General features: G+C 43.2%; 1 protein-coding gene across 4 annotated transcripts in view; it reads right to left on the reverse strand.

Moving 5' to 3' along the window:
* PLCE1 (phospholipase C epsilon 1) overlaps positions 1–16405 on the reverse strand; it is a 312833-nt gene that overhangs the window by 19708 nt on the left and 276720 nt on the right. For all 4 annotated transcript variants that reach the window (XM_081236637.1, XM_081236638.1, XM_081236639.1 and 1 more), the window contains exons 21-26: positions 16282–16403; positions 15281–15398; positions 10222–10353; positions 8844–9134; positions 3795–3958; positions 1823–2084 (exon numbers count right to left, since the gene is read on the reverse strand). In XM_081236637.1, coding sequence (XP_081092763.1) covers positions 1823–2084; positions 3795–3958; positions 8844–9134; positions 10222–10353; positions 15281–15398; positions 16282–16403 — 1089 coding nt within the window. The remainder of the gene's footprint in view (positions 1–1822; positions 2085–3794; positions 3959–8843; positions 9135–10221; positions 10354–15280; positions 15399–16281; positions 16404–16405) is intronic.

The following is a 16405-nucleotide window of genomic DNA, read 5'->3' on the forward strand; positions in this document are numbered from 1 at the left end:
GCCCCAGGGGACAGTTTGGGGCTACCTAGTGGTAGTTAACTTGTCCAAGGTCTGTTTTTAACTTAGACTCAAACTGAAAATTTTAAACTCAAACCAAATATAGTAGGAAAACCTGATCATTTTTGTTTATCAAGTCATCTAGAATAACTGTTCTACAAATATTCCATTTTAGAACAGCTTTAGTGATAATAAAATATTCCAACAATAGGGGGTTGGTTAAATAAGTTGTGGTGTGTATTTGTGCAAGTATAAAATGGAATAATATGCAGCTCCTAAAAGTGGTAATGAAGATGTATAGCTATTAACCTGAAAAGTTGTTCACTACATACATCAGTAAGTGAAAACCAGTAAGTTGCAAAACACTAAGATTAGTAGGAAGCTTACTTGTTCAAAATATATACTATATGCTAATATGTATATACATGGGTAGAGGTGTAAAGCCTGCAAAAGACATATACCAAAGGTAACTATTTTGAAGAGATGGAAAAAAGGATAATTTTAAAAAACTGTTTTTGCTTCTCTGTACTTTGTCATATTTCTGTAATAACTGTGATGAACTGAATGGTGTCCTCCTAAAATTCGTATGTTGAAGCCCTAACTCCCATTACCTCAGAATGTGACTCTCTGGAGATAGGGTCTTTAAAGAGGTGATGGGGTTAAAATGGGTCATTAGGGTGGGTCCTAATCCAATATGACCAGCGTCCTTATAAGAAGAGGGGACTGGAGGGCAGACACGGAGAAACACCAGATGCTGTGCACACAGACCAAGGGATGGCCCTGTGAGGACACAAGGAGAAGGTGGCCATCTGCAAGCCAAGAAGAGAGGCCTCAGAAGAAAGCAAACTTGCTGAAACCTTGATCTTGGGCTTCTAGCCTTCAAAACGGACAAAATAAACCTCTGTTGTTTAAGCCACCCAGTCTGTGGTATTTTGTTACACAGCCCTAGCTGACTAACAGAGTGACCATGCACTACTCACACAATGGAGAAGAGAAACAAGGAAAAACCAAAGAGTAGGAGACTGTAACATGTTGGTGCTCAGAGGCTGGCAGAGTATGGCTGTGAGAGGAAGTACGTCCTGGAAACTTGGTACTCAAAGGAGGTCAGCAGAGTCAGCATCCCTGGAGCTTGTTAGAAAGGCAGAATCTCAAGCCCCAGGCCCACAGCATCAGGGTCTGTATTTTATTACTAAGAGCCTGGGTGACTCAACTGCACATCAAAGTTTGAGAAGCAGTGCACAGACGTTCTGGACAGGTGCGACAAGCTGACGTTTCCCCCAAGGGCCATGGCAAAGCCCACATGCAGCAAGCCAGCTTCTCTGGCCTTTGCTCAGAATTCTCCACCTTCCCTGCTCTGCACCCAAACCCACCCCCGGCTTCTGACACTGGACACCCACCAGGCACTGACTCCAACCTCGTCCCACTCATGCCACAGCACACCCCAGCCCTCCCTGTTCTCGGTTTCCTCTCCTCACGTCAGTCCCTGCTTTAAACATGCCAGGGGTAAGGCGGGCGCTATCTGGGGAGGGATGTATGTGGACAAGAGCACAACGACTGCCGCTCCCAACATCAGCAACAGTGGGAGAGGCTGCACTTCACAACAGACGTTGTCAATAACTTCGGATTTTAGAAAAACGTAAAAGAAAAACGTCTTTTGAGACATGCTCAAACAGTGTTCAAACTTGTATTATTTGCTTCTGCCTCTTATTTTAACTTTTTAATGTGAAAATTTCAAACATATACAAAAGTAGAGAGAAGCGTGTAATGAACCCCGGGGCATCCATCGCTCAGCTACGATTACGAACTTTTGACAATTTGATTCTACCTCGCTTTAGAGCCTTGAGGGGGATGATTCTCTGAGCAGTTACCACCGAGCTGTTGTTCTCCACAACGGCGAAACGAAGAAATAGGAGATCTTCAAAGTGAACCCGGAAGAGGAACTGTTCATTCCACATGGGGTTCAGAGTATTGCGGTGGATGGGCTTCGTGCGGAAGTGGCAGCTATCCAGGGCCATGCCCAGGACGTCGACCTCTATACACGGGCTTCCCGTGCTGTTACTCGGGCACACGTTCTGCCCAGAGACAATCTGAGGAGGAAAAAGGATCAAAGTCACTGAAGATGCGAAAGAGACAGAGGTCGCCTCTGAGCCTCATCGCTTCCCTCCACAAAGACAAAGAACCCTCTGGAATGGACCAGGTAAATGATTAATAAGGCTGCTAAAAAAAGAGAAGTTATCACAATCAGGTAATTGCATGACTGGAATCATGGTAAAATCTATTTTGTCAACAGCATTCACCTAACTATAACCTTTCAACTGTCAACATGTTCAAATATCTTCAGAAACCATGTAATTAAGATGAAATTAAGTTTGTCAAGAAGTTGGGAAAAAAGAAGACCTTATATATGAAAACACAAATGTGTTACTTATGTTCTGTTCAAAGTGTTTTAGGTGTATCTTTTACAACTTCAGAAATTTTTTCTTGAATAGTTAGGTTCTGGAGCAAGTCACAGGGAATGTTGTTAAAAATTCATAGCCTTCTGTCAACATGAAGCTATACTCAAGTCTAGTGAAAATGGTCACACAGAAAAGGAGCTACTGCTCTACTGTCTTAGGGAAAGAGAAAAAGCAGTTTGGTGGTAGGAAAATCTCTGAGTTGGGATCTCCCAGGGTTTTGAGGTGTTGTGAGCAGAGGCTGCTTGGCATTCCTCCTTTGGAGGGAAACAGACAAGATCTAGAGATGGATGGAGGGATAACGTCATCGCTCCCTGTCTTTCTATCACCCATTCAGTGTTTTGTTTTGTTTTGTTTTTTTCCTCAGCTAAGAGGGAGTGAGAGAAGCTGGAAATAAAAATGAGTAATGAGCTACCAGGACTCTGATGTTAAGGGCAGTCTGTGGAGTTTTGACAGTTAGTTAATTAGGCAATAAAAGGAATAAGGAAAGGCCAGGAATGACAAAGGTTAAACTGTAAGGAGGAAAGATATTTAATTGATTTGTATATTGATGCCTGTTTTACCTTTTATAAGAGCTTGTTAGAGTATAAGATGACCTGCTCTAAGAAAGAGCTCAGCTTTTATGGGATGCACTGAGAGTTATGATGCTGAGGGCCCTGGAAGACAGAATTACCATCATCAGTATGGAGGTGGTAGCAGGGAGCTCATAACTCCACCTACTGGGCTCTAGTGAGTACAGCGCCTGGTGACTGCATACCTAAACCTCAGCCGCTGCTTTCTGAGAAGTAAAGAAATTCTTTTGGGAACTAAATCTGCACCAACAAAATTGTGACATGAGAGTTTTGTAACGCCTTGAGTTCAGAAGGCATTACACCTTAGAATCCCGATAGAATATAGGAAGGGCGGGCTTCCCTGGTGGCGCAGTGGTTAAGAATCCGCCGGCCAGTGCAGGGGACACGGGTTCGAGCCTGGTCCAGGGAGATCCCACATGCCGCGGAGCAACGAAGCCCGTGCGCCACAACTACTGAGCCTGCGCTCTAGAGCCCACGAGCCACAACTACTGAGCCTGCATGTTGCAACTACCGAAGCCCATGAGCCTAGAGCCCGTGCTCCGCAACAAGAGAAGCCACCACAATGAGAAAGAAGCCCGCGCACCGCAACGAAGAGAAGCCCCCGCTCGCTGCAACTAGAGAAAGCCTGCGTGCAGCAACGAAAACCCAACACAGCCATAAATAAATACATAAATAAATAATAAATTTATATATATATATATATATAAAAGGAATATAGGAAGGGCTTAAACACCTTCCTATATTCTATTGGGACCATCAGGGCCAGACTTACAGTTAAAGAATAGACGGCAGGCTCCATGTTGTCCAGGTCTCTTTCCAAGGCAGAAAACTTCTGATACATGGGACAGTTCTTGTCCCACAGAACTGGGGGTTTCAGAACATAACCACAGCCACCGTTGGCCTCAAACATGGCAGCATTTAAATGTAAAGGGAGATCTGCAAAACAGTCAACATCACTTGTTACCTTGTCACTAAAGTGTCATCTTACAAATTGACTTTTTCGATTTTCCCTAAGCTTAAGCAGGAAGAGAGAACCAACCACTCACTCCATAGACTGAGTGCCTACTATGTGCCAGCTCGTGTTAGGCACCAGAGATACAGCAGGAAATAAGACACAAAATCCCCATCTTCATGGAGCTCACTGTCTATGGGATATGCCCCATGTTCCCACTCCAACCCAGGAGCCACTTAAAAACTCCTTTTGCAAATTAAAATTTACAACATCCTTCCAAAAAATAATCTTTGAAATACCTCATTTTATACTGAATTTTAGAAAGGCATAATGGCATTTTCTTATCCCTAAACACCAAACCATGAAGACAATTGTACGACCAATTCTTGCTTTTTCATGTGTAAGATAAAATCTTAAGAATCCAGGAAAGATCAGGAGAAGAGCCAGAGAAACATCTCTTTTTCTTGAAATTTCAGTTTCAACTCATAAATCACCGTGTTTCTACCTCTGTTTTTAAGCTGTAGTTAAATATGAAAAAAAATCATTATCACATGTGATTCACATTATGTCCACAGTCCCCTCCATAGTACACTCTGGGAACCCTCACAACAGCTTCCAGTCTTCTGTGGCCAAAGTTTATTTGGCAGAGTTGTTTGATGAACGGTTGGATCCCTGCACGGATTTGGGGCTCTTACACACTCAAATGCTCATCTGATGGCACAAGTCTGTAGAAAAGTTGCATTCCAAATGAGCAAAACGTTTATGAGACACACCTGACAAATGTTCCCTCTGAAAGATTCCTTCCATGTGCAGAATGAACTCTGATACATGGACCAACATCAAGGAAAAGTATGCTAAATGAGCACCACAGAGCAATGAGAAGTTGGCCTCTCCTCATCTCGTGTGTGAAATTTTTCCCCATACGTGGGGTTGGCTGGGATTGTGTGCAGGAATTTCTAGGGTCAGATGTCTTAGACACATATCAAAGCTCCTTGGACCTCCGTCTCCTTATCTTCAAAATTAGTGCATTGGACCCCACCTCTCAGACCCCTTCCAGCCCCAATATGACTGATTCACTGAGGCCAATTGTCTTGCCTGCAGCGGGAGAAAATTCTCTTCCCAGGCTGCTCTGTGACAGAGGAACGTAGACGTGGGCAGAGGATGGTTCAAAGAGTGAAGCAAAGTAGCTCAGGAAGAGTTGGTAAGTAAGGAATGGATGCACAGTATATTGCTAAAAAAATTACAGCAGCTCACACTTACTGCACTCTTACTATGTATCAAGCCCCATTCTAAGAACTTGTGTGCATTAGTGCTTCCCAATAACACGAGGTAGATTCTCTTAGTATTCTCATTTTTATAGATGAAGAAACTGAGGCACAAGAAGTGAAAAAGCCCAAGGCACATAGCCAGTAAGAGGTAAATGTTAAGGTTCGAACCCAGACAGCCTGACCCACAGTTCCTAATCTTAACTACCGTGCCATTTAATGTACATCTCACAGGGGTGTCATAAAGATAAGTGAGGTCATGTGCAAAAATCCCTACCCCAGCATTTGGCACATAGAAGGTGCTCGATAAACAGTAGGTATTAAATTATGATTATGATGTCAACACTCATTTGGGTTTGAAGTCTGATTTCATTAGCACTGTGTCTGTCTTTGTAGCTTTCCAAAACTTCAAAGCACTTTTGCTTAACTAAAATCTCTTTTGATGATTTACTATGTAACACAGAACCACATGGAGCTGCTCAGTTTGGAGTAAAGGTGGGACCTTAAATCTCGCCCTCCTACTGTCCCCTAGAGGTGCTCCCAGAACTTCATCTAGGGCTATAGTTTTAAAACCTCTGTTTTAACCAAGTGAAAGAATGTGCATAGATCTATGTAATCCCATCACCCCTCTCAGTCCGTGCATGGGATGGCAGATCAAGCAAATCCTTATCTCTACGTCCTTCTATTCATTTAAAAACCTGTATTAAGTGGAAACCATTCTCATAATCATTATCCCTATATTTTGAGGCTGGAGAAGTCATCAGAAAGGGTGTGACAATCATTCAGGAAAGCGTAATAAATATTAATAGAAGTTTTTCTTTTGAGTGGGGCTGCATTTCTACATACTTGTAGGTCCTGGGACATGAGGCAGGAATCATTCTGTCCCAGAGGGAAAGAACTTTGAGGGGCTGTTGCCTGCAATAACCAGGGTCTGCATACTAGACTCAAGTCAGTTTCCAAACTCAAGAGTTGGTTTTAATGAGTGTAGACCCGAGCTACTTCTGGTTCCAGATCACTGCAGACCTTCTTGGAGTTGATGGAGCCATTAGAGATCTTGGGAAGAGATGACCCTAAGTCCATGGACACCGCTTTGGGGCACTGGGGTCCCCTGAAATTCAGGAAGTGTAAGGCAGATGACCCATGGAACATATCTGGAGGCTAGAGGGGCACTGGGAGGGGGTTCTTTGTTATTTGGCTGGCATGCTTCATGGAAAACCAAGCACTCCTTAACGCAGGAATTCTTTTTCAAAAATTAAAAAATAGTGATTCCAACGTTGACTCTTCTCTATTTGGACTTGAAATTCACATAGCAATACCTAGAAGAGATCTGGACTCAAAATCAAGAACTATAGGTTCAGACTGCAGTGGAGCTCATTGAGACAATCTGTAAGCTCAGTGCAACGTGCATTTATTGAGCATCTACTGTGTGCAAGGGATTGACCAGGCTCTACCCCAGTGTGCAGGAATGAAGACCATTTTTTACAGATGAACACACTGAAACTGCATGTAGCGTGAGCTTTGCCCAGCGTGGGAGATTTTTAATCATTGCTTGCTGCCTAGAATCAAGAGAGGTTATAGGGCAGCACTCCCTCCTGAGTTGGAAGATTATGTAGAGAAACCTGAGGATGAATCACACAACACAGCCTCCTGCCCCACCCCGAGCGGGGCAAAGGGAACATGCACTCCGGCTTGATTTGGGAAAGAGACAGAGCCTTCAGGGATGAGTGGAGGCCAAGGTGCAGCCTCAGTGTGTGCTTCCAGACCACAGAGAGGCTCAAGGAGGGGCAATACCCGTGTCCCCTTCAGCTGTGGCTCCGTCTGCCATCAGTGGAGCCAGTGTGTCTGCGCCAGCCTAGGCACTTCAGGAGAAAGGACACGTCCCAAACCAAGTGCATTTCCATTTCCTTGAGAAAACCATTTTGCTAGTTATTTCAGTTCACTTAAAATATTTCAGTATCATCTCCACCAAGGGCAACTGTGGACTTGGGGCTATAGACAGGGCCAGAGATATAAACCCACAAGCCACTTGGGACAGATTGAAAATAAATTTTTACAGCTTTAAAAATATTTCACTATTAGTTCCACTTGCAAGTCCAAATCATACTGTTTTCATAACTTATCAAAAGCACTTAATGGTAGCTAACGTTTGTGGAATGCTGTCTCTGCTCCAGGCACTATGCTAAGTACGGTATTTCACCTGCATTATCTTACTCAATTTCAATTGAGAGAAGCAAATATAACAAAGGCAAGAAAATATGACTGATGTCTCTAACCAGGGTCAGCCACAAATGGGCTTTGGTGGTGCCAGTGCCAGGTGGCTAGCTGGTCCCGGAGCTACAACTGTGGTTTGACCTTGGCTGCAGACAGGGCTAAGCTACGGTCGATGGGCCAGCAGTTTGTTAGGATCTGATTCAGTTCACGTGAGAGGAAGGAGAAGGCTGCTTGATTGTTCAAAGAGAAGACTCTGGGTTTTTTTTTTTTTTTTTTGCGGTACGTGGGCCTCTCACTGTTGTGGCTTCTCCCGTTGCAGAGCACAGGCTCCGGACGCGCAGGCCCAGCGGCCATGGCTCACGGGCCCAGCCGCTCCGCGGCATGTGGGATCTTCCCGGACCGGGGCACGAACCCGTGTTCCCTGCATCGGCAGGCGGACTCTCAACCACTGCGCCACCAGGGAAGCCCAAGACTCTGGTTTCTGAATGAGCTTCTAAGAAACGTTCCTCATCTGCTCTTTCGTCATCTGCTGTAGCTCCTCACCTCTCACCACATCTAAGTGGAACCAAAACACTTTATTCTCTAAACTCCCGGCGTGCTTGAATTTATTATTGTAAGTCATACTGTGATTTTGAGCCACTTAATTGCTCTATGTCTTGGTTTGCTCATCTGAAAAATGGGAATCATAAAGGTACCCCCTTCTTAAGAGTTGTTTCAAAGATTAAATGAGAAAATAGGGGTCAAGAATTGAGATGGTGCCTGGTGCACAGTGAACATGCAATAAAAGGTAGCTTGTACTCTGGAGTTTTGGGCCTCATCCGTTATCTCAGGACAGTGGAGAAGCAGGAACAGTACTTTCTCGGTTCATGTAAGTCACAGACTTGTTTCCTTTGTGTCAGCTGCTCTTACAGTGCTGACCATTAATCTCCATTTCAATCTCAAAGGGATGAGGAGAAGCTAAAATGGTATTAACTTGCGAAGTGTTTCGAGAGACCCTATTTTTTCACTGCAAGAACAAGAGATTAGCAAGACAGTTACTAAGGGGTGTTAGGAAATCTCTACCCCACCAGGTCTTTAAAAACAAACTGGACACAGCCCTGTCAAGAACAGTCTTATGTTTGAAAAGTGCTTTAAAATGGGGGCAGAACCAGGAGACTAATAGGGGCTCCTTGAAGGTTCTTTTCTATTGCCTTAACTCTGGAAAGTCAAGAGCACAGTTCAGTATCGAATTCCCTTGTGTTCTCTGTCATCTGTATTTTTACCCTCACACAGGCCTTAGTTGGGCATCTTGCCCCCTTGCAAACATGTTTTTTGTTGAACTACGTTTGCTGAGACATAAGACCCCCAGGAGCGAGGGGAGGGGGCACCCCTCCGGGGGAAGCGGGCCCATTACCATCTGTCTGGTAGTTGAGCGCCACGAGCTGTATCCCATGGAGCCAGAAGAGAAGGGGGCTGGGGTTGGATGAGTCGATGCGGGTGGCAGCCGGATACGCCCTCAGCAGCTGGCAGGCAGTGTGCTGGATCAGCTTCTGAGAATACCTGCGACACAGACGTTTGGCGGCGTTTTCGTTCAGCGAGGAGATGTGGTAGCACTTGGGAGTTCTGATGATAGCGCTGAGGGACGTGGCTGGGTTGACAGCGGACGGCGAGTCCTCCCAGGCCTGTCGCGTTCCTTCACAGGAACCTAAGCCCCCCGAGATTAGCCTCAGATTAGTGCAGAAAACTTTAAGTATGTTAGCAAGAGAAACCTGAACAACACCCCAGGAGACAATCACAACACGTCACACATCAGAATACATCTTGAGTGTTGTGAGCGAATCCACCACCTTGAGACGAAATGATAGCCATCGAGGGTATATGCCTTTCTACTTGCTAGATGGGACGCAATAAATAATAAAGCCAATTAGACCTTCCCCCAAAAAGGGGACAGCTAAAATGAGTGCCGCAACACCATTTTAAATTAAAAGCCCGAAAGTCCTTTGCCTCAGTACCTCATCTGTCCTGCGGATATATTTGCATAAATACACAACAGTATATGTACAAGGGTGTTCAATCCAGCAGTGTTTTTTACAGCAAGGAAAAAAACAAAGCAACCAAAAAGCCGGGAAGCAACCCAAAAGTTCCACCAGTGAGGAAGTGGTTAAATAAATGCATATCCACACACTGGAATACCACAGGGGCAAGAAGGAGAAGGTAGATGGATTATATGTACAGAAAGCTATGTGGAAAATTATAGCAAGTATAAAAGTTATACAAGTTCTGTTCAGTTATATCCCATTTGGATTATCTTAAAAAGGATCTTATTTTTCTTGAACGAAGCACAATAAACTTAACAGTGGTTACCTCCGGGGAATAGAACTGGGACATTGTGAGTGGAAAGAAACTTTAATAGTACTCTGTATTGTTTGAGTTTTTTCACCATGAGAATTCATTACTTTGACAATAAAAAGTAATTAGAGATAAAATGGATATATCTTCTGGAGTTGTAATGGTGAAGAGTGCAGTTCCAAGAACCACTAGGAGGTTCCAAGGTGGCTCCAATTTTTATTTTTGAGGCAAACAGTGTTAGAACACCTTCAGTGAAATGCTATTTTTTAGGAAGTTAAGAGGGTAATTTTGTAATTTAAAAAATATTTATACCACACTTAGATAACATGAACATTCATGAAACTAAAAAACGATTTAAAAGGTTCCAGCGAAGTGCTTAGTGAAATGCTGGAACCCCCCAGCATGCAGGTTCAAGCAAAGATACTGTTAGAAGGTGACTTTACTTTTTCCAGATGTTTTGGTAAGTGATGCTGTCTCCCCGGGGCTCATTCTGCCCGGATTGTTGCCAAAAATGGACTTCCTGCTTTTCCTTTCTTTTCCTCTGCTAGAGCCAGATGCATTTAGAGTTGACAGGCCTGTTCCCATAAAATGAAGATAAATAAGCCAAAAACTACAAGCAAGGGAACTCAACATTTTCCATCCCTGTTAATGTTTATTTTGAAGTCCTACTATTCCCTTGTAACCCAGTACAGAAGACCTACTAGCATTTTTAGCACCGCTAATGATAGCATTGCAGGCAACGATAGCAAAGTTTTTATCTCTGTTGGCAAATGTGACAAGGCCTGCATGATTATTACAGGACGACCACAGATCACACTCACACACATCTGATTGTACACCAGAAAGATGTCAAAGAATTGCGTGAAAAGAAAGGGCTCCAGAACCTAATCACGCAGTCTGGAGAGATGAAAGAATGGCCAAGAGCCTGAGCGGTAGCATCATAATTGTCTAGGATCAATTCCTTCCTGATGAGCTTTGACTTAACATCTGCCTTCTTGATTCCTCAGTTTTCTTATCTACAAAATGCGTGCAATGATAGGAACTCACTCACAGGGTTAATCTGAGGATTGACTGGGAAACAGATTATGATGGTAATCATGTTTCATGGCTTCTCTTTCTCTCTTCTGGTCCAACCACTCCCTGAATCCTTTCTGCCTGTCCCAGTGCCCAGCCGCAGTGGGAACTTCACAGATATTTGCTGAATGAGGAAATGAATGCACACCATGCAGACCTGGCTCCAGGGCAGGAAGTGTAATTTAAAGGCACCAGTGCCTCCAAACCATTCCCACTGTCTACAGTTGTACCATTAGAGAGTATTTCCTTTAACTGAAGCAGCATTCAGGGGGGCCACTTTGAGATGAAAATTTATCTTCCAAGAACATCATCAGAGAAGACAGGATAAAGTAGTGTTTAATAAGAGTGTAGACTCCGGTGTTTAAACCCTGTTCCCTGCGATGCAACCTCACACAAATTACTTAACCTCTCTGACCACTTCTTCTTCATCTCCAAAAGGGTCATGGTTAGGATTAAATGAGATAATGTATATCCGCATACTTAATAGAGTGTCCTGTTCAGAGAAAATGCTCAGTACACAGCAGCTGTGGGGTTTCTACATTTTTTTTTTTCTCTGAAGTATCCAAAACTGCAAAGATGCACAAACTTGGACTAGTGAATTCTTATGCTTTATCTTAAAACTTTATGTGAATTTTGCCCTCTACACAATGATCTAACAATGGATTTTCTCCTGAGTAAAAGAGATGAGGGGTCAGAGTGAGGGGCCATGTTCATTCTGGGGTTTTTGCACACACCCCGGCACGTGTTGACATCCTCCAGGGGTATGTGGGCCCTCCTGTGAGGAGCCTGGGCGTTCTCTGGGGTGGGGTGAGCACGCAAGGAAACAAGGGCTGGGTGATAAAAAAGGGGAAGGAATCTGGAGAGGCCCAGAGAAGTAATCAAAGGAGCAACAAAGAACCTTCATCTCCCCTGCTGGCCTGTTCACCAATGAAAATGACAACAGCCATTTCGAGAGAGCCAACTATTTTCCAGATAGTGTGCTAATCATGTTGCGTACCTTATACCTTATCGTTACTTTTTACAATAACCCTGCAAGTTAGCACTGTTATGCCTCTTTCGCAGGTAGGGAATCCGAAGTGCAGAGAAGTTATAGAACTGTCCTGGCCAAGCTCACTGAGTAGTGGAGCCCTGCCACTGAAGCAGGTCTGTGATCTTGGGGAAGTTACTTTACTTCTGGGGAAGGTCATACCCATGATCTTCATGGTGTCTCACTACTCGGAAGAGTTTTTTGCATGTGGCTCCTTGGAAGGGAGGTGGGATGGTGAAAGGTGAGATGCATTGAAATTGATAACGTAGCAAAATTAAAATCAACAGTGTAGCAAAATGAACATTTTTTATTATTGTAATTAATATAATTTATTAAGTTATGGCTCAAGAAAATGAACACTTTATGGTATTTTCCTCCTGAGCATCAAAACTAATAATGACAATAAATATTTAGAAGGTATTACGACAATGATTCTGGCAATGTAATTTAGTCATTTTGAGAAAGAAAATAAATTTGGGGAAAGAAAAATGTAAGAGACTTCAATTACTAAAAAAGTATATTAGAATATAGTATACCTATAAAGAATGTGTGTTATATAAACACTTTTAAAAAACAGCATACTTGGAATTTTAAAAATAAGTCAAATAACCCCATGCTTCGCCTGTGTCTCAAGTCAAAAGCTAGACCAAATGACGTTTTGACCCTTCCACAATTCTCTACCTGTACAGAAACTTTATCTCTCATAGTGACTTCAAATATCTCTTGGAATTTGTGCTCTTTGTTTACTCAGTGCTTGAGAGGAAAAGACAAAGCCAGAGGAATGGTTCGGGTGCAGTGGCAGCTGAATTTATGAAGAACAAGAGATGCAGTGAGCATGATTCTTGGATGGAGTGGTCTTCACATCTGCTCCTGTCATGAAGGTCATGCAGGCCACGAGGCTCTTTGACAGTGAAAGGATTTTACCCCGTGATAAGAACAATTTCACCAGCTGCAGATATGGTCATACTGTACTTATGAGACAGAAAGTCAGGAACTGTGAAACTAAACCTACCTAGCTAAGGTCTTGCATCTCTTTGAAATCTTTGCTTGCTACTTATTTATTCTCATCCTCCTCAACAGAATTTGCTAGTAGATAAGCAGTAGCAGCTGCCAAAAGTTTAAAAACAGTTTATGGGAGAAAACTTAAAATTGAGAAAGTTCCACCTATGATTTTTTTTCCCCTTCTGGTGTGTGAGGAGACCACTCGTTACCTAGTTTTGCAATAGTCCAGGACCTCTGTCCCATTTGCAGGGCAGAGTGTGAGAACTAGGGCTTAAGATAAGCCTCTGGAAGCCAGGATCCGCATCTAGACCATCTTAAAAAAAATGAGGGTTGGTATTTTAACTTCCCTCTCTAGACCAAGTTCATATATGCTGCTTACTAACATTTAGACGGATCCCCCAATTCCAGCCGCTCTCCTGTCCTCAGAAATCTTGTACAAGGGAATCCTTCTTCTTAATAGGAGGAGATGAATTTTTCTGACTTCTATATATTTATGGACTTTCCTGTTTGCCCTCCACCTCCTGCTGCCCCATCTGGATGAGCTCATTGACAGCACACCCTAACAAGAGAGGCAGGGTAGTGCTAGGGTTAAAGGCAGGACTTTGGAGATAGACAGGCTTCAGAATCATAGTTCTACCACTTATTAACTGAAATGTACATTTTTGGGGGGGGTCAGTGGTTTATCAGCTTAAGTTCACTTGTACTTCTAAAATTGGCCAACTGGGGAAACCTCTCCACTGAAACCTTGTCCTTGATCTTTGCAGTTTGGGTGGAGACTCACCACCCAGCTCAGGGATGGGGCACGTGACCTAAGCCCTAGACAGCCAGAGCACTGCATGTCCTTGGCCACAGTGACTGGTTCAGGGATGGGCAAAGGATCCAGTGAAAAACCATGAAACTGCTGCTGAAAGTTCTGGAAGAGACTCATACTGAAGCTGAATCTAGAAATATGCAGGGTTAGCCTGCTGCAGCTGCCTTGCAACCGCAAAGGGAAAAGAGCCAACATAGTAGCAGCAGGGTGAGAAATATGGAGAGAGAAAGCCCTGGACCAAGATGTACCTGAAACTCATATATCCCTTCACTTTTCAACACATAAGCCAATAAATGTCTTCTTTGCTTAAGTAACTTCTGCCACTTTCAAACAAAAGAGTCTTAACTGATATGCTCTGAAACCTTGGGCCAATTATTGCATCTCTCTCAGACTGTTATTTAAAAATGGAGATAAATCCACCTACTCATAGAATTATTATGGAGTCATTTAAGATGATGTACATAAAATACGCAGCATAAATCCTGGTATTAAGTGCTTAATAAATTTTAGCTATTAGATGTTATGAATATTACTATTATTAACTATAATGGAGAGATATGATCTGAAAAATGAACATTTTATGGTATTTTCCTCATCAGCATCAAAGCAAATAATAATAATAATGATAATAAATATTTAGAAGATACTGTAACAATGATTTCAGCAACACAATTTAGTTATTTGGAGGGCATTCACAGTGCCCAATTAGATAAACAGCATATTTTAATCTTTTGGTATCTTTATTTTATTTTATTTATTTTTTATTTTTTATTTATTTATTTTTTTTGCGGTACGCGGGCCTCTCACTGTTGTGGCCTCTCCCGTTGCGGAACACAGGCTCTGGACACGCAGGCTCAGCAGCCATGGCTCACGGGCCTAGCCGCTCCGCGGCATGTGGGATCTTCCCAGACCGGGGCACGAACCCATGTCCCCTGCATCGGCAGGCGGATTCTCAACCACTGCGCCACCAGGGAAGCCCTCTTTTGGTATCTTTAAATGTTATAAATGATACTGTCTTTTTTTTTTTACCTTTTATTTTATATTGGAGTACTTGATTAACAACATTGTGTTAGTTTCAGGTGTACAGCAAAGTGATTCAGTTATACATATACATGTATCTATTCTTTTTCAAATTAGTTTTCCATTTAAGTTGTTACATAATATTGAGCAGAGTTCCCTGTGCTGTACAGTAGGTCCCTGCTGGTTATCCATTTTAAATACAGTGTGTAGATGTAAATCCCAAACTCCCTAACTATCCACCCCGCTCCCGGCAACCACAAGTTCATTCTCTAAGTCAGTGAGTCTGTTTCTGTTTGTAAATAAGTTCATTTGATACTGTCTATTCTTTTTTTTTTTTTTTTTTTTTTTTTTTTTTTGTGTGGTACGCGGGCCTCTCACCGCTGTGGCCTCTCCCGTTGCGGAGCACAGGCTCCGGACGCGCAGGCTCAGCAGCCATGGCTCACGGGCCCAGCCGCTCCGCGGCATATGGGATCCTCCCAGACCGGGGCACGAACCCGCATCCCCTGCATCGGCAGGCGGACTCTCAACCACTGCACCACCAGGGAGGCCCGATACTGTCTATTCTTACCTGGAAACTTTACTGCTTGGCAATAGATGACAAGGTCAGAAAGCTCTGGTGCAATCTGTCTGCTTTCCTTTTTATTCTGAGGAAGATAAAATTCTTCTCCCAGTTCCATGTCATAAACCTATCAAGGGAAAAATGATACTGGTTTACAGGGAAGGTATATGCCACTCACCTTGGAATCCCTAAAGCTCTTTGTTCCTTTCTCACGTCATCACTGTGTTTCACTTGCTCTATCTTATCCATATACATGTCCTAACACCTTCCCTAGAGAAAAGCTTTCTGAGAGCAAGGGCTGAGTCTAACTCATTCTTCATCTTCCCTCAGAGCACAGTCCAGGGTCTTAAATGTGGAACACTCAATGCATAGTTGCTGAATGAACAGATAGTGGAGTATGTATCTTCTATGGCTCAAATTTTTGGCGTATTTTATTATTTTGTTGCCCAACAATGTCACTGTAACTATGTCTATAGATTTGCTCAGAGTCTACACACTGTGAGGCACTTGAGGGTTGGGTCCGGGTATCTCATTTTTCTTTCTATTCTTGTTGTCCTTCCTCTGTTAACACTTCCCGATCAGCCCTGTTTATCTTCCTGGTCATCCCAAACACCTTTAAAACTTCTAGCAATTCCTTGAACGTACCAGCCTCCTGGTCTGAATGCCCTGTTTTTGTCTGCTTCTCAACATCATCGTGTTCTGATAACACTGTGTAATCACTGTTCTTTGTACTTATCTACAAGCACTGTTTACATGTTTGTCTCCACGGCCAAATCACCTCCTGTGCCATCTCAGTGCCTGCCACACACTACATCTTCAGTAGGTATTGGCTGGACGAATCGATGACTAACCTTCTATAAATTGCACTTGGGGGTCCCGTATCATCACCATGTGGACTTTAGCATCTAAGGGAAAGTGAGTGGAGAGGTGAAGGGAAAGGATAGGGAGGGAATGAAATCCTATCTGAAACTGACGGTCCAAGTATAATTTAACAGAAACCATTCACCCACCTTTCCTTTGTTGCAAGCAGAGTTATCTGCTTTCTTTATCCTCTTGGGGATTTCTTCATTATACTCAAACTGAAGTTTGTCATTACATGATTTATTTTCAGGTCTGTCTTCTAGAATGTTGTCT

Source organism: Mesoplodon bidens (genome assembly GCF_964165515.1).
Source record: "Mesoplodon bidens genome assembly, chromosome: 1".
NCBI classification, from domain to species: Eukaryota; Metazoa; Chordata; class Mammalia; order Artiodactyla; family Ziphiidae; genus Mesoplodon; species Mesoplodon bidens.